Below are 23,337 nucleotides of genomic sequence, written 5' to 3'. Positions count from 1 at the left end.
TTGACTGGAGGTGAAAATGTATCTTTATCTCTTAAATTTGGTCAAGAAGGCAACCACCAATGTGAAACAATCGTGGTAAGGGGAGGGAAATATTGTGCAGTAGAAATTCCCTTTCCTGTGAATGGAATCATCTGGAATGCTTTAACAAACAACACTGGTTAATAGTCATTATTGGACACAAGAACTTGATGTAATTTTAATTCTCACTCAGATTCCTGTGCACCTAGATTTAGCACTCTCATAGTCTCCAGGGAAGATTCTCTGCATTTATTTTTAAGCTTTCAGTGACCAAGTTACAGCCCTAAAGGCACACCCTTTACCAAAAGCAGGAGGAGGAAACAGCTTGCTGAATAGTATGGCCAGGCTCATTTCTGGATCTTGGTCTTCTAGTCTCAATTCTGGGAAGAAGTCACTTGGAAGAATGAGTTTTTTTCTTGGAAGAGCCATAGTTCACTTCAATAATATGGAGACAACTTGAAGCTTTAGTCTACAGAGAAATTCAGCCCCAATTTGACAACCTTCTCGTTTCCACACAAGAGGCTAAAGAACTCCCTGCAGTAGTTTCTCTGCATGTGTCATATATTAAGAATAAGAATATCCATACACTTGTCCATATACATATGTGTATGAATATATATGACGAATACTGTTATCAATATACGTAAATGCTGTCATTTTCCAAAAATCTTTCTCACCAGCTTTCCACACGCTGTACAAGATGCTGTCCTGGGAACAGAGGGAAGGGAGGGAGTCTGTAAACAGCATTGAAAGGAAAGAGGGCTTGTTGAGAAGTGACGGGAGAAGAACAGGTCCACTAGATAGAGACAAAACATGGGACCAGGCTTAGAGAGGGTGAGGAAGATGAGGGAACCAGAGCAAAAGTTACAGAGTGAGGAGAAAAGGAGAAGGACAGGGTAGATGCAGTGAAAGCAGAGGATGGCAGAGATCCACGTGGGGAAGAATGAAGGGGCCAGGGCTTTCTCTGGAGGACTTTGTGAATGTGTCTCCTTTTATTTTATTTCATTTTGTAGTGGCAGACTTCTGAGATCTGAGAACATATGGGTTAGGTATAGCTCCCACGATACTATGAACTCACGCTAACTTTCACAAGCTTATAATTCATTTTCAAATCTCGTTTTACCCACGCCTGAAAAATCAGACCAGCAGGCTTTGTACCAGAGGGGAGAGAAGGCTCTAACTAGGAATCATCCATGCCGCTGCCTGGCTTCCCTAATGTCTGAACAGCAAGAAGGGTCTATGCCTAAAAGCTCTCTCCTGCCTTCACCAGGAGCTCAGAGGGAGGACGTTGGGAAGGGGGGTGGTGTAGTTGAAAGATGCAGTATTAACAGCCAGTGAGGTAAACTCGCTAAAATTGGCCACATCTCAGAAAATGTAAATATTCCATTTAAAAAATCGAATTACTATGAAAAAAATTCTGGTTATAGACTAACACTTGCTGTCAGATGCTTATAAAAAATAATCCAAACAGAAAAGAAAACTTTGTTTCCCAGCATGAGCCTAACTTCTACCACAGGACTTTCTAGCCCTAAGAAACTTCTGCCATATGAGAGTAGTTGTGAACAAACCGTGGCTACGGGAGTTTCCTTCTGCACGGTGGGGAGCTGCAGAAAGCAGGCGGGTACCACAGGTGGTGGACTTGGCGGAGAGAGGAGCCTATGGGTTCGACAGCAGAAATAGATGTCACCATCTGGCACAAAACCCCTCAAATAATCCCATTACCTCCCTGTCCTACCCCTTATCCAGGTTGAGAGCAGAGGGCCTTTGAGATATATTTGATTTTTTCTTTATGACATAGTCCTGGTTTTAAGCAAATGTAGATAGAAGGTGATGTGTTTTGTTGGGGGTACCTGCCAAGGTGGAGTTCAAGGAAGAGGGGAGAAGTTTCTGAGGATGGACTCCCTCTGACATGACTGCTTGGATTGGAACTGGGGTGTTTCCTGGGGGTGCTAATTAGAACAGGAAAAGTGTAATCCCCAGGAAAGAGGGAGATCAGCATGCCAGCTGTTGGTGCGCAAGTGAAATTGATTCCTGGATGAGAGGTGTCTGCAGAAAGATGTCCTGGAGGCACTTCTTGCCAGACCCTAGATGACTTTCAAATGAGACTCCTGGACACAGACAGCTTGTTAGGTGGTTTAGGGGCTTATCCTGTGCAGCTTTTGAACATCAATACCAAGCTATGGCTGCTTGGGACACGGACAGTAAAGTCAGATATGCTGTGAATACCTTGCTGGACTTCAACATCTAGAATCTCAAGGGTTGTGAGCTTTCAGAGCCTTACTTGGGAGGACGGAATTTTGGAGACACGTGGCAAATGTTTCAGTATTTGCTGTTGCTGTTGAGTTTGTCCTTTGGTTTGTGTGCTTAGGTTGTTCTGTTGGCATGTCCAACGGAGCTTCGGTACATCCTTCATCAGCTATGACACCATGCCTAGATTCCAGTGACACGATGACATTTCATCAAATTTTAAAAACATGATTATTTGCACTGGAACAGCCCACCCCTTAAAATGCCTAATAAAAGAAAATCTGGAAACCGATCCCCAGGTTGAAATTTCTCATATAAACAAGTGTGCCTTTGCTGCAGGAGTTGGTTGCCGTTGTTACTCCCCTCAAGAAGGTTCCTTGTTCATGTAAAGATGACCTGTCTGTGGGTTAAAGAACAGTGCTGCCCCCGTGGGTCAGAATGGTGCCGGCCACACATGCCTTATTGTCTTTTTCTAAGCTGGACCCAGTGATGCATGCTGTGTGGACAGGGTGCGCTTGGAATTGGATGAGACTCTGCACACCTCTTCAGATTTTCTCTTTACACAGGGGATGGCCGGAGGGGCCTCTGTCAGTGTCATCTATTCTAGAGACTGGAGAGAGTCCTAGCTCTGCTGATGGTCAATCAGAATTCCATCCCCCACCCCACACCTCTTTCAGATCCATGAGAAAGGAGAGGAAGAGTTCAATGAGAAGAGTGAACATTACTCTGGAATCAATGAGGAGCCTCTGCTCACAGCAGATCAGGTACGAATCTCTCTCTCTCTCTCTCTCTCTCTCTCTCTCTCTCGGTTCTTGGGACTTTTAATTCCTTTGATAGAGAAAAAGTCTGAATACATACCTGCCACATCCCTTTCAGGCAGTAGAAAAATGTATGGTCTTGTGGTGGCTGTGTCTTTGGTAAATTTCATGTCTCTTTAAGCCTCAGTTTACGCACCTGCTGTAATTGGGGATGTAATTCCTGACGTGTGTTGGATGGGGTCCGTGTTTGATAACAGCCAGAGATGGGCTCAGTGTTTACTGCCTTCATTTCCTGCTAAGTGTCTTTATTGCAGCTCATTGTACTTGGAATCAAGACACTTAAACAAGGGTCCCAAATAGCTGTTCTCACAAGAATAGAAATGGCAGAAGAGGCTTCCAAGTGATGGACATTTTCTCATATTTCATAGAACACTGAAAATGTGGAGCCTTCCAAAAGAAGTATTAGAAACACTTGTTTGTTTAAAAAAAGATCTAATGTTTCACATTTTATTGAGTTACTTATATTTTGGTTTTAATAATTTGTTACTTAGGGAGAATACTCCTGTGTCTCTGGATTCCTTATTCAACCTTTGAGTCAACAACTATTTATGGGCGCTTGCTTTGAGCAGGCACGTTTCAGGTGTTTTCACAGAGCGGTTCTGAAAAAGCTCCACTAGGAGCTTTTGGTTCCAGAAAGTGCTTCTCAGTAAAAGGAACTCTTTCATATCTGTGGTAAAAAGGTGGGCTATAAACAGATAAGGATCAAGAGATTAAAGGGAACCAGATTAAAAGAATAGGGGCTAGCAGTTACCTTGTGAATTTTGGGGGAAATACAATCCAGTGACACAAGTTCAATGATAATGACTCTGAAAGAGAAGCTCAGCCATAAAATTCTAAAGGGGGGTCGTGTAGTTTGCTCGTGTTCCATGGATGGCTTGCAGTAGTCAAAAACTAAGTATCCCTTAAATTTGTGAGTGGAGATGGGAAAGCTTGGGAATAAAATAGAAATTATTCCAAAGGAGGGGACCTCAGTGCCTTTATCTGTGATCCAGCCTAACATAAAGGAACCCACTTTAAAGACCAGTTGGCCTTGGAGATGGAGCCCATCACAGCATCGAGAACAGACAAATATATAGATGCACTGTTCTGACCAGACTCATGGATGGCTCCTTTCAGAAGTGGTCTTTGCTTATTCCATTTTCTTTATGTGTAAACAATTAATGTACAAAGTAGTTCAGCCTTATTCCTCTTGGCAGTTATCTAATTTTACTCTCCCTTCTAGGAGCTGTCCCCTACAAGAGTCTAGATTACAGCTGGGTTTCTGATCGATTTTCTGCTCTCCAGACCCTACCTGTCCTTTTATTATGTCATTATCTTTATTTCCACTTTTGTTTGGCAGCTTTAGTTCCTGTCCAGCTGAATTCTGGAGGAAGAGCTGTTTTCCTCTATGTAATAAAGCAACTCCCCATTTTGAGTCATCCTAGGAACACTTTGTTTTTTTCCCGTCTTAAGCATCATCACAATGAATGGACTGGATTTTGTGTTTGAGTTGGGTAGATAAAATGTCTTCCCACTTAGAAAGAAAGTGCTCAGCAAATTGAAGTAAATGTTCCCTTCCAGGAAGCTCTGCTTCATTTCCTGAAAGAGCAGTTTATTTCCAATAAAGCACTCATCTAAATGGTGTTCTTGGAAGAGGTTTGACATTAAAGAGGACTTTACATCAAAGGAAGAGTGTTTGTAAGCCTTTGGTCAGATCTAGTTTTATTATTACTCAATATTTATTAAGTAACAATATTGCTTTAGGAATTTTACAGACAGCAAGTTAGGAACATCCTTCCCTGATCAGAATTCAAGCTGGGATGTCCCTGCAGCAGAGAAGAGTGAGCACTGTCTTGTGTACCTTCTCCAGGTGATTGAGGAGATTGAGGAAATGATGCAGAACTCCCCAGACCCTGAGGAGGAAGGGGAGGTTCTAGAAGAGGAGGATGGGGGAGAAACCGCCTCCCAGGCGGACTTGGTCCTCCTGCAGGAGATGCAGGCCTTGACCCAGACCTTCAACAACAACTGGTCCTACGAAGGTGAGAGTCCTGGGGGCGGGCTCACGGAGGACAAAGTCAGCTCTGCCAGGCAGGGCACATGCTTCACACGCCACTAACAGAACCTCGGTTCTAGGGAGTTGGCAATACCTTTCTTACCGGACATCAGGAGAGAAGTTAGCATTGCTGGGGGAGGAAGCAAGATTAAAATGGTAAAATGACCTGCTGTACAGCACAAGGAACTCTACTCAATACTCTGTAAATGGCCTATATGGGAAAATCTAAAAAAAAAAAAAAAAAAAGAGTGGATATACGTATACGTATAACTGATTCACTTTGCTGTACACCTGAAACTAACACAACATTGTAAATCAACTATAATCCAATAAAAATTTTTAAAAAATGAAAACAATGGTAAAACGAACCAAAGAACAAGACTAAAGGAGAACAAGTAGAGGAAATCTGAACCCACTATTCACAATGATGCTACCATGAAATCAATGAAAAAACCTACAAATGGTAATGATAATAATAGCTCGTATTTTTGGAGAGCTTTGGAGGGCCAGGTGCTGTTCTAAAACTTTCTGTGCATAATCTCATTTCACGCCCGTGCCAACCCCATTAGGATTGAGCTAACTGAGTTTCCGAGAGGGTAAGTGACTTGTTTCGAGGCCACTGTCGCGGAAATATAATTAAGAAATAAAATCTCCTCCCCACCCAGAAAACCTCTCCACAGAAGTAGAGGTTTTCTTTCTGAGAAAATGAAAACAATTTCATTATTGAATTGATGCATGTCACAGTCAACCCACTAAAGGGATTGCAAAACCGGAAAGAAATCTCACCCGTGTCTACAGCTAACTGGACACAACCCATTACAATTTTGCAATTTAGAGTCAGGTGACAAGTTAGGCCCCTGTTTTCTTTCTTGGGGATGACTTTGCAAAGCAGTGGCTCCCAGGTCCTTGAGGAAGCACGTCTGAGTCCTGAGACTGGCCAGTGGCTTATTTAGCCATTAAAATGATGCACATACATTTGAAAAGGACAGAGAGAGAGATTCTGAAAGAAAAAAGGAGGTGAGGAAGAGGGGAAGTCTCTTCCCTTATTTTCAACAGGAAGAATCAAGCCTCTTATTTTATTTTTTTAACATCTTTATTGGAGTATAATTGCTTTACAACGGTGTGTTAGTTTCTGCTTTATAACAAAGTGAATCAGCTATACGTATACATATATCCCCATATCTCTTCCCTCTTGTGTCTCCCTCCCACCCTTCCTATCCCACCCCTCTAGGTGGTCACAAAGCATCGAGCTGATCTCCCTATGCTATGCAGCTGCTTCCCACTAGCTATCTATTTTACATTTGGTAGTGTATATATGTCCATGCCACTCTCTCACTTCGTCCCAGCTTACCCTTCCCTCTCCCCGTGTCCTCAAGTCCATTCTCTACGTCTGCGTCTTTATTCCTGTCCTGCCCCTAGGTTCTTCAGAACCTTATTTTATTTTAAGATTCCATATATATGTGTTAGCATACGGTATTTGTTTTTCTCTTTCTGACTTACTTCACTCTGTATGACAGACTCTAGGTCCATCCACCTCACTACAAATAACTCAATTTCGTTTCTTTTTATGGCTGAGTAATATTCCATTGTATATATGTGCCACATCTTCTTTATCCAGTCATCTGTCAATGGACACTTAGGTTGTTGCTTCCATGTCCTGGCTATTGTAAATAGAGCTGCAGTGAACATTGTGGTACATGACTCCTTTTGAATTATGGTTTTCCCAGGGTATATGCCCAGTAGTGGGATTGCTGGGTCCTATGGTAGTTCTAGTTTTTTAAGGAACCTCCATACTGTTCTCCATAGTGGCTGTATCAATTTACATTCCCACCAACAGTGCAAGAGGGTTCCCTTTTCTCTACACCCTCTCCAGCATTTATTGTTGGTAGATTTTTTGATGATGGCCATTCTGACTGGTGTGAGATGATACCTCATTGGAGTTTTGATTTGCATTTCTCTAATGATTAGTGATGTTGAGCATCCTTTCACGTGTTTGTTAAGCCTCTTATTCTTAATGCATATTTGCCCCTGTGCCACATTCAAGTCTTAAGGGGTGGAGTCAAAATTGGAAACTAGGCAGGTTAACTGCAGAGTCCACACTCTTAATCTGTGTATCGTATTAACTCTCTGACACAGGTTTGTGGTAATTATGATCCTGCAGAGAAAGAGGTGGATGAAGCGTGAAATTAAAAGATGTAACAGCGGTGGCAAAACTGAGTATAAAATTCATCCATCTGCAGGGATAGTGGTAACCAGGCAGCCGGAGGGGACACGTTCCCTGGGAGTGGATCCGAATGGGGGTGACGGGACTTATAAACGACGGAGAGGGAAGGCGGGCTGGTCAGGGTATAAAGGTCCAAGCATGGACTAGAATCGTGGTGAAAATAGAGGCGTGATCTGAAGAGCTGCACCCTCTAAGTAAAACCCTGTGGCTCTGAAGAGCAGAGGCAGGGCGATGGCAGCAGAAGGAATCTGCTGGGAGGGATGGAGTGGATTTGGCCCTGGTGCTGCATTCACCGCCGCTCCAATCAGGCCATTCTCCGCCACACAAAGGTCCCACACATAGAACTGCTCAGCAAAAGACTCAGGAAAACGGCTGAAATGCAGAGTGAAATGGCAAAAACAGAAGGAGGAGGACAGCTCCAAAGAGCTAAATTAGAGAGGAAGGTTGAACTAAGTCAGCAAAAACCCTGGCACAGCGGGAGCGGAAAGGGAAAGGAAAGTGGATTCTGATGTAGAAACAAAAGATGCCACTAGGAAGGGGCGCATTCAAAAATATGCTCCCGAATCTACTTTAGGTGAAGAAGTCTTAGGGGACAAGAGTTTAAAACAAAGTGATCTGTGTCCTGTCTTCCCAGGTTCCCTATCCTTTTCTCTGACAGTAGCAGACGACTCGGTACCAACCAGCCAGACTTCATTTTTTTGTACATGTTCCCCATCTTTACATGTTTCACGTATTTTGGGGCACGTGCGCTGTGACACAGGACAGTAGGTGTAAAGAGGGCCTCAGATCGCGCTGCTTATTTTGCTGTCGGCTGTGTCTTGATCAGGTTTGGGGAATAAACACCACCTCTCTATTGCTCCTCAGCACAGATGCCAAACCCCTTCGTCATGTTTTTTCCCCCCGATTCTTGACCCATTTCACATGAGGAATATTACAGAGACAGAGGAAAAATAGGGAGATGGAACAAGGGATCAAAAACCACACGTCTGCCCACACACGTTTTTGTGGACAGAGTCCACAGTCCTTGGGGGCTGGTTTTCCTCCCTCCTTTGTTTCCCCGAGATGACGTTCTCTCCCGCAGTTGATAACTGGCTCTCCCTGCCGGCACGCCCCTAAACTGTGACGGTCTGTCGTGGCCCTTTGAGGAACTGTCTGGGGCGGGGAGGGGGGGGGGGTCTCCTCCAGACCTGTCAGGCGGCCAGGGCCCCGGGAGCCTCTCTGGCGGGCTGGGCTTGATGCAGTGACCCCGCAGGATGGTCTTCCCCTGCAGGACTGAGGCACATGTCTGGGTCTGAGCTGACAGAGCTGCTGGACCAGGTGGAGGGCGCCATCCGAGACTTTTCAGAGGAGCTGGTGCAGCAGCTGGCCCGCCGGGACGAGCTGGAGTTCGAGAAGGAAGTGAAGAACTCCTTCATCACGGTGCTCATCGAGGTGCAGAACAAACAGAAGGAGCAGCGAGAACTGATGAAGAAGAGGCGGAAAGAGAAAGGGCTGAGCTTGCAGAGCGGCCGGATAGAGAAGGGAAGCCACATGCCTCTCAAGGTAAGAGGACAGCCCGGCCCGAGGACCAAGTGCTCCCACGCCTCCGAGCTCCCCGTTGCAGGTCCCGGGACCAGCCCTGCCGTAGCCCCAGACAGACCTGTCCTGAGCCGTGACAATGAGCGGGACGCCCTGGCAGACAGCAGAGCCACGAGAGGGAGAAGAGCCCACCCGTGTCCCCTGCTCCCCTAGAGGACGCCCGCTCTAACTGGAGGAGACAGGATGTAACACTGGAAAATAAGTCACTATGGCGTGTGCTCTCTTAAGCTAGATCTTAAAAAGTGGGGTGAAAGCATTTAGGATTGAAAGGCGTTGTGCCCTGGGACAAGCCTGCTACCAGCACAGCTTATGGTCCTGACTCATCTCTTTAGGATGTCCATAGGGTGTTTCAGGATGGAACATTATGACGCCTTGTTATATTGACCAGATTCTTCTCACCAGTGGTTCTCCATCAGGGAAGCTCAGCAGAATCATCTAAGGAGCTTTTACAAAATACCCTTTCCTGGGCTCTCTCGCAGACCTACTGAATTGGGCCCGGGCATATGCATTTTGGAAAAAGCTTTCCAGATGAGGACAGTCACTTTACACATGCCCTTCCCAATGGCTGGGCATTTTGTTTTCTTCCCTGAGACATTTTCATCCTCATCCATCGAAGTTTCCCTCTGCTGCTTTATTTTTCTATTTACACAATGGAGGCTGAAATGAGGAAACCCAGGAGTGCAGGGTGGGGGGGGTCGTCTCGTCGCCCGAGGCACTTACTCAGATAAGAGTCTTTGAGACTCTGCTATTTCTTCTTGCAAAGCTCAGGCTGAAATTTTGGCCTGTCTCTTAGCCCAGGTCTTACCTTTGCTTTCCAGTCGCAGAATTGGGGCCCGGATCTGGGACAGTATGGAAGCTGACGGGTCCAGGTAGCTTAGGGAGGACACAGGCGTCCCCGGGGCGATGAATACGAGCAGGAAGCACTTGCCCTTCTGAGTCTCGTTCTCTCCCCCTCCCCAGCGCTTCAGCATGGAAGGCATCTCCAACATCCTGCAGAGCGGCATCCGCCAGACTTTTGGCCCCTCAGGAGCTGACAAGCAGGTACAACCCATCTCCCTGCTCCCAGCTTCCTTCCCAGATTCCAGCAACTTGGTCTCTCCAACAGAGCAGGGGATGGTGAGTCACTAGAATTATCCCCGCACTGGGGCAGGTTGCAGGGGGACATGCCCTGGCAATTTCTTCCATTCTAAGGAGGAACAGAAAGTGTCTTTTTAAAGGCAGAGTTGTTTGAGCTTTAATATTAGAGGGCCTGGATAAAACTTAAAACTCAACACTACTTGTAGGCCTATGAGTTCAGTTGTTTTCAGAACCAAATGCATTAAAGGCGAATCCACTTCATGAAAGATCCCATCCAAGAGCTTCATTACCTCTGCCACACTGGGCCACCAGGTGAGCCAATCCCACCAAGACTGCCTCTTCACTTCAGCTGCCCTGTTGACTGTAACCCGTGCTGCGGGGTCTCCTGTCTAGCTCCATTTAGTCAATCACTTCTCACCTGAGAAGTGGCTTGCATTTCTGGCTCTCAGGTGCCTGCTGTGTGCTAGGCTCTGTTGCTTAGGGCAGTACAGAGATGGGTAAGCCCTGGTCCTGCCCTCATGCAATGCATAGTCTAACAGAGAAGGCCAGGTTGTCAAGAGACACCTTTGAGATTGTGCACAAAATCTGTGTATGTTTTAGACATATTTGTAGCTGAATCCTAAGTGTTAGAATTCTGGAACTACAGCCTGGGAAGAGATTTTAGGAACATCTAACTCAGTCCCCTGAGTTCACAGCAGTGAGAACTAAGGCCCAGAGCGATTAGGCGTTTCCCCAAGGCCACGCTGCTAGTGGCAGGGCCAGGCCTGAAACACAGGCCCCCTGGTCTAGAGCTCTTCTCACTCACGACCCCAGGCTCCCTCCAAACCTTCCAGGTCTCTCTGGCCGGTATTCTCTGATATCCCACTGGACCCGAAGATGATTTTGTTGTAGGGGCACCTCCTCTCCAGCAGAGGGAGCAAACCCGACATCCCAGGCCCAGGGCGGGGTTGCGCTTTTCTCACCAGTCATCTTGACAGAAGAGAAACCATTCATTCTCAAGTTGCACTGCAGAAGATAAGAAAATATCACCGCCCCCACCCACACCCCGCCCCTTAGAATGCTGTCTGCTTTCAGCCTGGAGGAGAAAAAACTCACCAGGATTCCTAAATAATCAAAAAGTTTCTAGTGTCAGAAGAATGTATTCGTTGGACTGGAGGGACATTTTTCCTGGCTAATATGGTAAAGTCTTACTTTTAAAGAGACATTTTCCAAAAATGGGAAAACAGTCCTGAAACGATGGTGCACACATCATCATGGGTGTTGTCGAGAACGTCAAATTTGACGGAGCGTGTGTTTTAGAGAAAAGCCCAATCCCCACGCAAGCTGTCAACCGTATCTCAGCCCCCGGGGGCCGGGCTTCTGTCTCACTTGCTGCACACCCTGCTTGTCTTCTAGTACCTGAACACCGTCATCCCTTACGAGAAGAAGGCCTCGCCCCCGTCGGTGGAAGATCTCCAGATGCTGACAAACAGTGAGTTCCTCCCATTCGCAGCGGGACCAGGGGCTCATTTCTCTCCCTCCCACCCTGTGAGTTGCACCCGTGGTATCTCAGTCCGGAGGTGTCCCCAGAGCAGTTTCTATGGGTCATAATGTGCTCCACAACGTTGCACCACGTCCCCGGCACGGGGTACAATTAAAGAGTTCTGCAGCGATACCCAGAACTGCCTCGTCTTTTCCCGGTTCCTGTAAGAGAAGAGACTTGCCAGAGAAAAGGAGCTGGTGGAAGAGGCTGGAGCGGTGGCGGGGCGGTAGTGGTGTGCAGGGGCTTTCTGTGGTTCATCCACAGGTCTCAAGGCTGTGCACTCTCTCTGCCTTGCCCTTTCTCTCTTCTGCAGCTTGAGGTTGCCTTGTGTCCCCAAAGCAGGGAGCTCCTTCTAAGGGACTGGCTGTATTTAATGAGAAGCCAGGTTTCTTGGGTGGGGTAAGGCTGATGAGAGAGAATAGAGTCTGGTTTTCCTTCCAGGCAGTGACTGCTTCCTCTCTTCCACTCTGACTCTAGTGTCAAGTAATATTAAGAAACATTCTGAGCTATGGGAGAAAACAGCCTGTGATAAAGAGCCTTTTGTAAGCAAAATCTCTTTATAGACATCAAACACTACAACCCCCAAAGGGCTGGGGGGCACGTGGTGTCAGCCATCAGTGTCAGCTTGATTCTTTTAGGAAGAGAAAAATCCTAGGCTGAGATGTGGGGACGGGCTCAGTGAATCACGAGACCGTCCATCTCCCTGGCAACCGTGCACTGCGTTGAGTGACGCACTAACCGGCGGTGCAGCCCGTTGCTGTGCTGCTGCCTCGGCGGGAATGGACCACTGCAGGGCTATTTGACACCCTAGGGAATGGGAAGAGGAGCTTCAACTGTTTGGCTGAGGAAGATAGATACCTCCTGGGCCCAGTGCTAAAGGTGCCGAAACGGTTTCATTTTTATCATTTTGGAGAACTAAAGCAGGAGGTTCTGGTAAACGGAAATCTTGCCTACATCAATAGATACTGCGGTCTTGAGAGTCTGGAATTTTATATTCAAAGTGCATCGGCTTCCTCTAAACTCATTTGGAGCGCCTTTATTTGCATACATATGCACAAAGATTTTTTTTTTTTAATGGAAGCAGATAGAAACAAGCTGACATTTATAGGTGTTTGTATTTTCACAAGGAGTAAGCATTTGGAAAATAACTTGGACAAATTATGAAGGTTGATATATGTAGAGTACTCTATCGTGCTCTTTATTTTTTTTCTAACGTGCTCTTTTTAAAAAAAGGAAGAACTATAAATGTATTACAGATACCTATTCAGGAATTCAGTGTGAAATCCTTTCATTTTAATTAAGAAACACTGGGTTTGTTTACACATTTCAAGTTCCTTCTAAAAATTAGGGCTAGAGAATATCCATCATTTAGAATACTTTGGAAACATAGAAATGTGAACAAAAGAAAATAAGTAACTTCCTGTCCCCTCCACTGTGGTTACTGTATGGTGTTTTTCAGCCATAGTATTTTATGCCTTTTCCATATGGTTGGGATTATACTGGCTATAAAATTTCATATCATGATTTCAGTCACATCAGTTAACATTTGGTTAACATCCTTTTTATGGCTCTCTCTTCTGTCGCATGGACATACGACATTGCAATACTTTATCCCTTTAAAAAAAAACTGCCTGCTTTCCTGAGTACCAATTCTCCTGTAGGTTATGGAAGCTCTCTTTTTGGGCACATCGTTGTATGGGTTTGTGACTCACAAATCCTCTTTCCCCGACTCCTGAGTCAAGGATGTAGGCCAAAGACTGGCTCTGGGGACTGGGCAATTTATATAAATTTCGGATTTTGGAGATCACCTTAGTCACATATTGACTGAGTGCAATTATTGTATTTTTACGCCTGTCTTCTTGGTGGGCAGCATTTAGTCTGCTCGTGCTCAGTTGCGAAGTATTTTCAGCCTATTACACTGAAATGAATCCATGTCTAAAAATACGGAAGAAATAAAAGAAACCATTGCCTGGATGGCCTGAGGTTCAGTCTTTTTCTGGAGTTGGCCACGGACTCATGCCACCATCAGGCTCTGTTCCTCACCCACTCCTGAGCTTTGGAGTCAAGTTCCATGACCCTGACTTGCAACTAGGCAAGGTAATCAATGGAAAACAGGACCTAGGAATGGACTGGGGGGGGGTCCCTCCATTGTAATGGTTGCCTCCTGACCCCAGCCGTCAGGGCCAGCTGATCTTTAGTGGTTTTTCCACTTGCCAAAAGTAATATATGTTCATGGAAAAAAGCTGGACACTGTAGAGATATCACGTAGAAGGGAACATCCCCTGGGGTCTAACACCCCGAGGTATCTGCTTTTTACGGTTTCATGCACATTCTTCCAGATTTTTCTATGAATGTTAGCATTTATTATTTACTCATTTAAAATTAATACATAAAGTTCTGCAGCCTTCTTTCTTCATTCATAAGTATGTCTTGTATATACAGATCGCTCTCATTTCTCATGAAGCTGTATGAGACTGCATATATACCATATACACCACAGTTTACTTAAGGCATCTATTGATGAATAACTCTATTGTTGGATAACCCACCCCTACCCTCACTTTTTGATAGTATAAGCAAGGTCCAGGTATTTTCTTGAACGATTTTCTGCAAAGCTGACTTCTACAACATGAATCATGAATATGAGAAGATGCTTCCTAGTTTAATAACAGAAAAATCTGTTTTAAAAATTTTATAAAAAGCCTTTAGGCTTTATTCACTTCCCTATTGTTTGCTTCATGTGTAGGTCACATCCTGTTTCAACAAGAAGTCTGTAAGCTCCTTGAGGGTCATTAATACTCTTGCATTTCCACAAATCCTAGCGCTGTACTGGGCATAGAGTAGAAAATATTTGTGAAATTAAATTCATTTGCTGTTAATAAACTGGAGGTGAGAACTTTGCTAATAATATCTGTTTATATGAATAGAATGTCTTTAAAGACAGATTTATCAGTGGTTCGGTGATGTGACAGCTATTATTCTTAACATTTGGATTGCATCTGAAAGCTGAGTCCTTTTTTAAGTTGCTTTGTTTATTTTTATGATCATTAAAGATACATACTTAGGAAGCGATGTGGAAATTATAGATGAGCACACACACAAAAAATAAAGGATAAAAGAGACGTCACCTCATCCATAGGGCCACCCTGACTCTTTTGATGGATTTCCCACCAGCCCCCTCTCCGCCCCAGCAGGTTGAATGCTGACTCTTGCCAGAGGTTTCTAGACTTTGCTCAGTACTCAATGAATGTCTTGTTTCCTTGACTCCTCTCTCGCTCACTTTGGGTTGGTGGGTTGTCTGGCCCCAGAGGTGAGCTCTGTGCCCTGATGCATCTTAGCTCCTTTCTCTCTCCTTCCCCAGTTCTCTTTGCCATGAAGGAGGATAATGAGAAGGTGCCCACTTTGCTGACGGACTACATTTTAAAAGGTAAGAGCGGCCCAGGCCTCTGGGAGCAGAAGCATCCTCTAGGGCCCCCTCCCCCAGGACTCCTGCTGGACACGTGGAACCCACACTGCAGCCCTCCCAGGGCATCCACGCCAGGCCAGATCGGCCAGGGCCAGGGAACTCAGTGGACAATTGTGAGGAGGCCCTCGCCTTTGGATGTTGCTAGGAGGCCTGAGGAGGAGATTCCATCACCCCCGAGTCACCAGAGTGACTCCACACAAAAAGCGGCCAAACCAACAAAAGACTTATTGTGAAAGTTCTCTGCGGCTTGGGCTGTTTAGTTGGCAAAAACAAAGCCAGACGATACCTTTAACAGTTTCAACTACTTGAAAGGCAGCAAACTAGAGTCATGATTAGCTACATCCTTTCATAACTTTTTTGTTTCATCTTTTATTATGGAAATTTTTAATATATATAAAAGTAGAGTGAACGGTATGATGAACTGCCATGTACTTAACATCCAGCTTTAACAATTATTAACTCCTGGCCAATCTAGTTTTCATTTATATCACTTCTCTCTTCCATGTTATTTTGAAGCAAATACCAGCCATTATATATATTTTTCATCCATGAATATTTCGGTGTACATTCCTAAAACATAACCACGATATCATGATCACAACTAGAAAAATAAAAAATGTAAAAGTATCTTTGAGGGACTTCCCTGGCCGTCCAGTGGTTAAGATTCCACACTTCCACTGCAGGGGGCTCAGGTTTGACCCCCTGGTCAAACTAAGATCCCGCATGCTGCATGGCATGGCCAAAAAAAAAAAAAAAAAAAAAAGTATCTTTGATTACCCAACCAGGGTTCAGGTTTCCCTGATTTTCCTATAAATTTTTTTCTGGTTATTTGTTTGACTCAGGATCCAAAGAAGGTCCATACACTACAATTGCATAATGTATCTCTTAAATCTCTTTTAATATATATAGGTTCCCCTTTCCCTCCTCTCTCTCATTCTTTGAATTTTATTTCTTAGAGAAACCAGGTTATTTGCCCCATAGCATTTCCTCATTCCGAGCTTTTGCTCGGTAGTTGAGTCCTCACGGTTTCATTTAATATGTTCTTCAACCTTTTGTATTTCCTGTTGCCCAGTAGAGCTAGAGGACTGATCACATTCAGATCATCCACACCAGACCAGACCAGGCAGGGCCAGAGAACTCAGTGTACAGTTGTCCACAAAATCTTTGATAAGTTTTAGGTTATCAATGGTTGTAAACTTCCATTAAGAGACACCTATTACCTGGTTGTCTTTCTTTGGAGGATATTAATATCTGTATTAGTCTGCTCAGGCTGCTAAAACAGAAGACCACCAGGTGGCTTAAACAACAGGAATTTATTTTCTCACAGTTCTGGAGGGTAGAAGTCCGGGATCAAGGGGCCAATAAAATGGGTTTCTAGTGAGGGCTCTCTTCTTGGCTTGTAAACAGCTATCTTCTCGCTATGTTCTCACACGGCCTTTCTTCTGTGTGTGTGAGGAGAGTGCCAGAGCGCTCTGGTGCTTCTTCTTACAAGGACACTAATCCCGGCAGATCAGAGCCCCACCCATATGACTTCATTTAACCCTCCCTCCTTAGAGGCTCCATCTCCAAAGTCAGCTGCACTGGGGGTTAGGGCTTCAACATGAATTCTTGGGAGGACACAAACATTGACTGTGTAACACTCTCCATCAATGGTCATTCATTGTCCAGGTTCTTTTTTTCATTAGGTTTTGCTCCACAGGCACAACCTTGGGAGCAGCTTCCAAAGGCTTGTGGACCTCAGTTTAGAACCTCTGAGCTGTATTGTTTCCATAAGGCTCAGAAAGATTAATCTTAAATTTCTGCAGGATGAATTTAGTCTAAACATTGGGAAGAACTTCTGACTCTTAAAGGTTTTAAAAGAGCATCCCATTTCTCAAAGGAGGTGTGTAGAAATGGGTTCTTTAAGTCTGGGAGCCTGAGAGCTAGACTTTACCCCTCACAATCCACTGAAATGTCAGTGAATTTATAAAACTAGTTAACATTTACTGAGCACTTTCTATTTGCCTCTGAGCAACCCTGTGGGGTAGGCAGAGGCACAGTCTACTGTATACATGAAGAAACAAGCACAGGTAGGAGAAGTTATTTCCCGAAGGTCATAGAATTAGTAACAGCCAGACCCAGGATTTGAACCCAAGCAGACGGGCAGCAGAGACCACACAGTGAATCATTACACTGAACAACCTCCTATCCCTGGCTCTTCCTGCTTCTGGAAGGAAGACACATGATCACCATCCTTCCCAGGCTCTAAGGGGGCAGTTCTCTGCTCAGGACGCTGGCGAGAGGCTGGCGTGACCGCTCTCAGCCACGACCACACCGGGCCGGCAGGTGTGGCCGCACACTTGCTTTGACATCCCTTCTCTCCTCTTCTCTTTGCAGTGCTCTGTCCCACCTAACCTTGCCCTTGGGAGCAGCCTTGCTGCGGAGGTCACTGAGCAAGAGTCATCCCACCGCAGGGACTGCATGACACCACGTAGCCTCCGCCGTGTATTTAAACGTGTATAGCTTAACCTGGATTAAACATGAGCAAATGCGCGGGGTCCTTTGCTGTTGGCTTCTAGTCCTAGTAACCATTGGATGCATGACCGAGGGGCAGGGCTGGTGACGTCACCTCCTCTCTGCCTGTGTCGGAGGGAGGTAGATGCTGTCGCCACTCATGGTGCAGTCTGGCTCCAGCCCTCAAAAACAGCTTCCACCCTAAGACTAATTTTGAAATAAACCTTCATTTAATTAATATTTTTCATGTACTTTGGCGTGTGGTGTCCCCTGGCCCTCTGGTACAAACCTCCAGAGGAAGGATGTGTAGCTGCAACCACATGATGCTCGGGGCCCGTGACAGCCAATGCGGTGTTTAGGGCTGGGTCGGCAGGGGGGCATGCCATGCCCTGTGGCGGGGCTGCGGTCGTACAGACGGAAGGAGGAGGCCATCTGCAGACGCCTAAGATCTAGCTGCTTGACAGCTTTACAGGGAGCTGCACGCTGAGTTGGAGGAGCTACTGGTTAGAGAGGAGATTGTGAAGTTAGTGCATGGCAAGTGAAGCTCGGGGGGCAGCGGCTGGGCAGCTGTGGTGCCTCCTGTTGGGATGTCCGGGTTGACTCCCGGAGGCCCGGGTGCCGGAGGGCATCAGCTCCGCTGGGTTCTCCCAGCGTGGGGGTCCCGGCTGCTTTCCTGACTGCTCTCACCAACCCCTGGTATCCTCTGGCCATGCGTGCCCTCCTTGCCCTCCCTGCAGCCCTCGACTCCCATGTGCTGTCCCCGGCATTGGTGGCAGGCAGTTGCCAGCTTCTTTGGGCCAGCAGGTGAAAGCTGTCCTCGTATCCAGAGGGGGCTCGATTTCACCACGACCTGAACTGTTTTGGCTTCCATCTTCTGGCTTGAATGATATTAACTCTGCAGATTCCCACAGTCCTGTCTTAAAACAAAACTTGTATCAAGTACTTGCTATGCACCTGCCACTAGCTTTATCACCTCTGCAAATCATCTCGCATCTCAGCAGCCCTATGTAGGTAGTAGCATTGCCCTGATAGAAGGATGTGGAGACCACGAAGCAGAGATGCTCAAAGCGGTGGAGTCAGACTGGCACCTCGGCCTCTTATCCAGTTAGATCTCCACCCCCTCTTAGGAGTCTGGTGTTTGTGTGCCACACGGAAAGCTGTGCTTCGCCACACTGGCAGCCCCACAGAAGGCCACGATCGACACAGGTGACAATAGAAGGCATCCTTGTTGCCCTGCCTCTCACTTCCTGGGCCTCTTGCTTTTCTAGGAGCGGTGCCTCAGAGCAGTAGCAGTCTTCCCTGGGGGTGAGGGGGGAAAACTACCCCAGTGCCTGCAGCTCAAACTCGGGCATCTACACAGAGCAGGACTTCTGTGTGGACAGAGCCCCGGCCGCTATAGGAAGGTGGAAACACCACAAGGTACCCGTGCAAACCCTCAGGGGTGAGCATGTGGACCTAAGTACCAGAGCTTTGACAAAAAGGGGCACCTGCAGCTCTGCATTCTTTGGTGCCACGGCCAAGGGGCAAAGGGCCACTGGCAGGGTGAGGTCCTTAGCACGATTCACACTTTGCCAGCTATGCAGGGGGAGCAGTGAATTCCCAAGAGCCTTTCTTCCTGCCTTGGATTTGTCAGATCTGGGTCAGCCACTCCTTTCCCCCAATTTATCCTGCCAGCAGGTGTCTGAAGCAGCAGAGACAAGCTAATCAAAGCTGCTGGCAGTTAAAAATAAACCTCAGGTGTCAAGGAGACGCTCCATCTCGGAGGAGGTGAGTCTAGCAGGACGGGGGGTGGGAGCGGCGGCTGCAGTTTCTCTCCTGTTGTCCACATCAGGAGCTGAGGGGGATAGGAAATCAGTGTCTCGTGGTTTTGCCTCGCCCTTTCCTCTGTCCTTGCTACTCAGCACGAGGGGCCCAGACCAGCAGCAGTGACAACGCATAGAAACTTGTTAGAAACGCAAAACTCAGGCCCAGCACCCAGGAACCCCCCGCCCCACCGTTGGAAGCTGCATTTTAACGAGATTTCCAGGCAATTGGTGTTTGTGTTACGTTTGGAGACATTTTACTAAGCTTTCAGTAAAAAGCTGGAATGCTGACTCTTGGAGACTGAACCCTCAGAAAGCAAGGATGGTGTGATTAACAGGTGACCTCACTGTCTTCCCCCACCTCTCTGCTACTCATCCCTCAGGACTGTTGTAACGTCCAGGAAGAGTCCCAGGGCGGATGGATACTTCAAACTCCAGTCAGTCCCGATGGCAAAGCTCAAGTCGACCTAGGGGCTTGAGCCAGGCACTCAGCCAGGGCCACCGGGGAGCCAAGGCCTGTAGGGCACCCTCCTGGGCAGGTAGGACTTATTCCGGCCAGCAGGCTCCTTTACTGAGGTGCGTCCCCATCAATTAAAGGCCTCCATGTGGGTTTACGAAGCTTAATCTGATCCAGTCTTGGTGAGGAAATGCCACTGTAGGGCCCGATGCCAGCCTGTGGTTGTGTAGAATTGAAACAAACTATCCTATGTCCCCACATTCCCTTTCCTTGTATCTCTGCTTCAAGACGGGAGACAGATGTGGTATCTCAGCAAGAAAACCCAAAGGAAAATAAATAAATCAATTAATTAATTAAAAAAGAAAAATGGGACTTCCCTGGTGGCACAGTGGTTAAGAATCCACCTGCCAACGCAAGGGACACGGGTTCAAGCCCTGGTCCGGGAAGATCCCACATGCCGTGGAGCAACTAAGCCCGTGTGCCACAACTACAGAGCCCGTGAGCCGCAACTACTGAAGCCTGTGTGCCTAGAGCCCGTGCTCCACAACAAAGTGTAGCCCCCGCTCTCCGCAGCTAGAGAAAAGCCTGTGCACTGCAACAAAGACCCAGTGCAGACAAAAATAAATAAATAAATAAACAAATTAAAAAAAAAATAAAACCCAAAGGGAAGGATGTTGGGATACTAAGTTTTATGGGATAAATTGGAGTTTTAAATGAACTAAACCTTTTGCAGGCTCACTGGAATCATATCTGGACGATAGCTACCTTCAGCTGGAGGTCAGGGAGGAGATGGGAAAGTCATGAGGTGCAATCCAATGGGTGTTTTTGCATGAATGATGAACCAAGTCCTAACGGACGTGATGAGTCCGTTCCATGGGCTTTGAGCATCGCTGTGTCCCAGGGACTCCCCCAACAGCCCCGTCACAGAGAGCGCTTCCGGTCTCACCAAAGGCCAGGCCGGGAGCAGGGGGTACCCCAGGGGCCCAGCCCTCCTTCAGCAGAAGCGTGAATCGGGAGGGAGCCGGGAGAGGTGACACCCGGGCCAGCCCCCGCGATTAGTATGCGTGGAAGGGAGAGTAATTAGATGCAGCTCTTGGAGAAGAGACACTCACGTTCTTGATGGCGCCTGATTATTTATTTCCTCGGGAGGATGAGAGGAGACTCCTTAGGATTTCTGTCTGAGCCTGAGCTTTGCTCTCCTCCTCCTTTCATGAGAGAGGGGACGCAGAGGCCACTCTGCTTACCAGGAAGGTGCTTGGCTTCATATTACTGCCTTTCTTTTAAAAGAACAATGGGCCACCTTAGCCCACAGCCTCGCAGCTCCACCCCCCCACCCCCCTGCCCAAGCCCTCATGCATATTCATCCTGCTTCAAAGAGCACAGCATGGAATATGCAAATTGGCCAGGCAGGAGCTGGTTGGCATTTTGATAATAGCTTTGTCTGACAAACCCCAGAGACACGTGCACATCTAGCTCCTCTCTCTCTCTCTCTTTATCTCTCTCTCTCTCTTCCCCTCCCTCCCTCCCTCTCTCCCCTTCCTCTATCCTGTGTCCCCCTCTTCATTCTCTCTTCCACTCCCCATCTGTCAGAGAACAGGAAAATGAATCACAGAACCAGAGAAGCGAGTTAATGAAAGGCCAGGTGTCTGCATTCCAATCCGGTGTATTTCCACTTTCCTCTCCTCTCCTCCTCCTTGAACAGAACCATTTTGTTTTTCCCATTAAAGTGTTCCTGATCTGACAACGCCCGGGGCCCCGGGCCTGCCCTCTGCTCTCAGTGGCCTCCCCCACTTCATCTGGGCCCCGTTCTCTGCTCTCTCTCCCAGAGATGAGCTCCCTTCTCTTTGTCCTTCCATCTTTCAACCTGGTTTTACTGTCAAGAGTCGAGCCTAAAAAACCCAAGAACCTGGCCTCGCCCTCTGAACAGGAGGGAAGGAATCACCTACACAGGCTGGAAGTGAGGGAGGCTCGGACGGCTGTTGTCATCACTGACAGGTTACTCGGACTCAGCAGTTCCTGACCGCTCGCATCCATCTCTACTCTCTACGACACATCTGAGCAGCCATCAGCAACGGCGCGATGGACCTGCCGTTGCCCCCTTCTTGGTCCCCGTCTGTTGACAGTCAACAGCGGCCTCTCCCCCAACACTATCTCCCCAACCCCCTGCCGCAGCACCGCTCCTAGAAAAGTACGCAGAGCAATTTCTTAAGGACTTAGGTCCTGCCCCTCCCCCCCAAATGTAAATGGTTGCTCCTAGAAAAGTACGCAGAGCAATTTCTTAAGGACTTAGGTCCTGCCCCTCCCCCCCAAATGTAAATGGTTCCAGCGGGAGCCGGTGGGCTACTGGGTAGATGTTCTGCTTCGGGAGAAGCAGCTAAGGTTTGGATCCCACGTCTGTGAAGGCTGTTTCATCTGGGAAACTTAGAGGAGAAAAGCAAAGGCAGGGGCAGGGATGCAGGCACCTCCGAGGATTTCAGGGAAGAGGGGAGTCTCTTCCATTGACCTTGAAGGCCAGCCCTGATCAAACCAAAGCTCAGGAGGCAAATTAGCTCATAGAAGGAGCATAGGTTTGAGGCTTGGGTTCACATCCCAGCTCTACTACCTATTCGCTAAATAATTTTTTTCAATTAATTAATTAATTTACGGCTGTGTTGGGTCTTCGTTTCTGTGCGAGGGCTTTCTTCTAGTTGTGGCAAGCAGGGGTGCATGGGCCTCTCACTATTGCGGCCTCTCTTGTTGCGGAGCACAGGCTCCAGACGCGCAGGCTCAGTAATTGTGGCTCACGGGCCCAGTTGCTCCGTGGCATGTGGGATCTTCCCAGACCAGGGCTCGAACCCGTGTCCCCTGCATTGGCAGGCAGATTCTCAACCACTGCGCCACCAGGGAAGCCCCGCTAAATAATTTTTGAGAAAATTATTTAATTTCTCTGTTTCCTTATTTTAGAAATGGGATATTAATATTAATAATAATGCCAGTAATTCTCCCAGGGTTTTTTTGAATCATTTACAGTATCTAGCATATATGCTAAGTGCTTAATAAATTGTGACTTTTATTGTTGCTGGTAAACTTCCAGGAACATAGAGAAAGGACTGGGCCCTATGGCCTCTTGAGCCTCACCATTTTTTCAATCCAGAAGGCACCAGGAACACCTGAAAACAAAACCAAAACAAGATAGGGTGTGGCCTGTTCCCCTCAAATCAGCCTCACCGCCTCCCTTTAGGCGCCCTAAATCCTGCTTAGTGGTGGCCCATCTGATTCTAGGACCAGTGGCCTCTGGGCTCTCCTGCACAAGGCGACAAAGCCAAGAGGCAGAGCTGGGTCATATTCTGATTTCTCAGCAGGTTCATTCAAGGTGGGTGGTGGAGGAGGGACGGTGAAAAGTCACATTTATTTTGCACCTGAGAAAAGATTATATTTTCACTGGCAAGGAGACAGGTAGAATGACAGAAGAGGAAGCACACGGACCACCCCAGACGCACTCAGAGAAGCCTCACGTGCTGTAGGATTAGCACGTGATCCGATCAGGTGGGGACGTGAGGATAAATTCAAGAGGTTGGAGAAAGGCACTGCAGATCTCCCGCATAGGAAGTTAAGCCTCGAAGA

At 47.0% G+C, this 23,337-nt stretch overlaps 1 protein-coding gene across 3 annotated transcripts in view; it reads left to right on the top strand.

The window, feature by feature from the left end:
* FEZ1 (fasciculation and elongation protein zeta 1) overlaps window positions 1-17,713 on the top strand; it is a 39,098-nt gene extending 21,385 nt beyond the window's left edge. For all 3 annotated transcript variants that reach the window (XM_007183408.2, XM_007183409.2, XM_057553921.1), the window contains 7 exons: window positions 2,943-3,029; window positions 4,933-5,101; window positions 8,610-8,881; window positions 9,878-9,958; window positions 11,390-11,465; window positions 14,878-14,943; window positions 17,359-17,713. In XM_007183408.2, coding sequence (XP_007183470.1) covers window positions 2,943-3,029; window positions 4,933-5,101; window positions 8,610-8,881; window positions 9,878-9,958; window positions 11,390-11,465; window positions 14,878-14,943; window positions 17,359-17,375 — 768 coding nt within the window. In that variant the 3' untranslated portion in view covers window positions 17,376-17,713. The remainder of the gene's footprint in view (window positions 1-2,942; window positions 3,030-4,932; window positions 5,102-8,609; window positions 8,882-9,877; window positions 9,959-11,389; window positions 11,466-14,877; window positions 14,944-17,358) is intronic.
* The last annotated feature ends 5,624 nt before the right edge of the window (window positions 17,714-23,337 follow it).

The sequence above is a fragment of the Balaenoptera acutorostrata genome, chromosome 9, assembly GCF_949987535.1.
Source record: "Balaenoptera acutorostrata chromosome 9, mBalAcu1.1, whole genome shotgun sequence".
Lineage (NCBI taxonomy): Eukaryota > Metazoa > Chordata > Mammalia > Artiodactyla > Balaenopteridae > Balaenoptera > Balaenoptera acutorostrata.
Note: the sequence above shows the minus strand (reverse complement) of the source record. Positions and strands in the feature narration are given on the sequence as shown.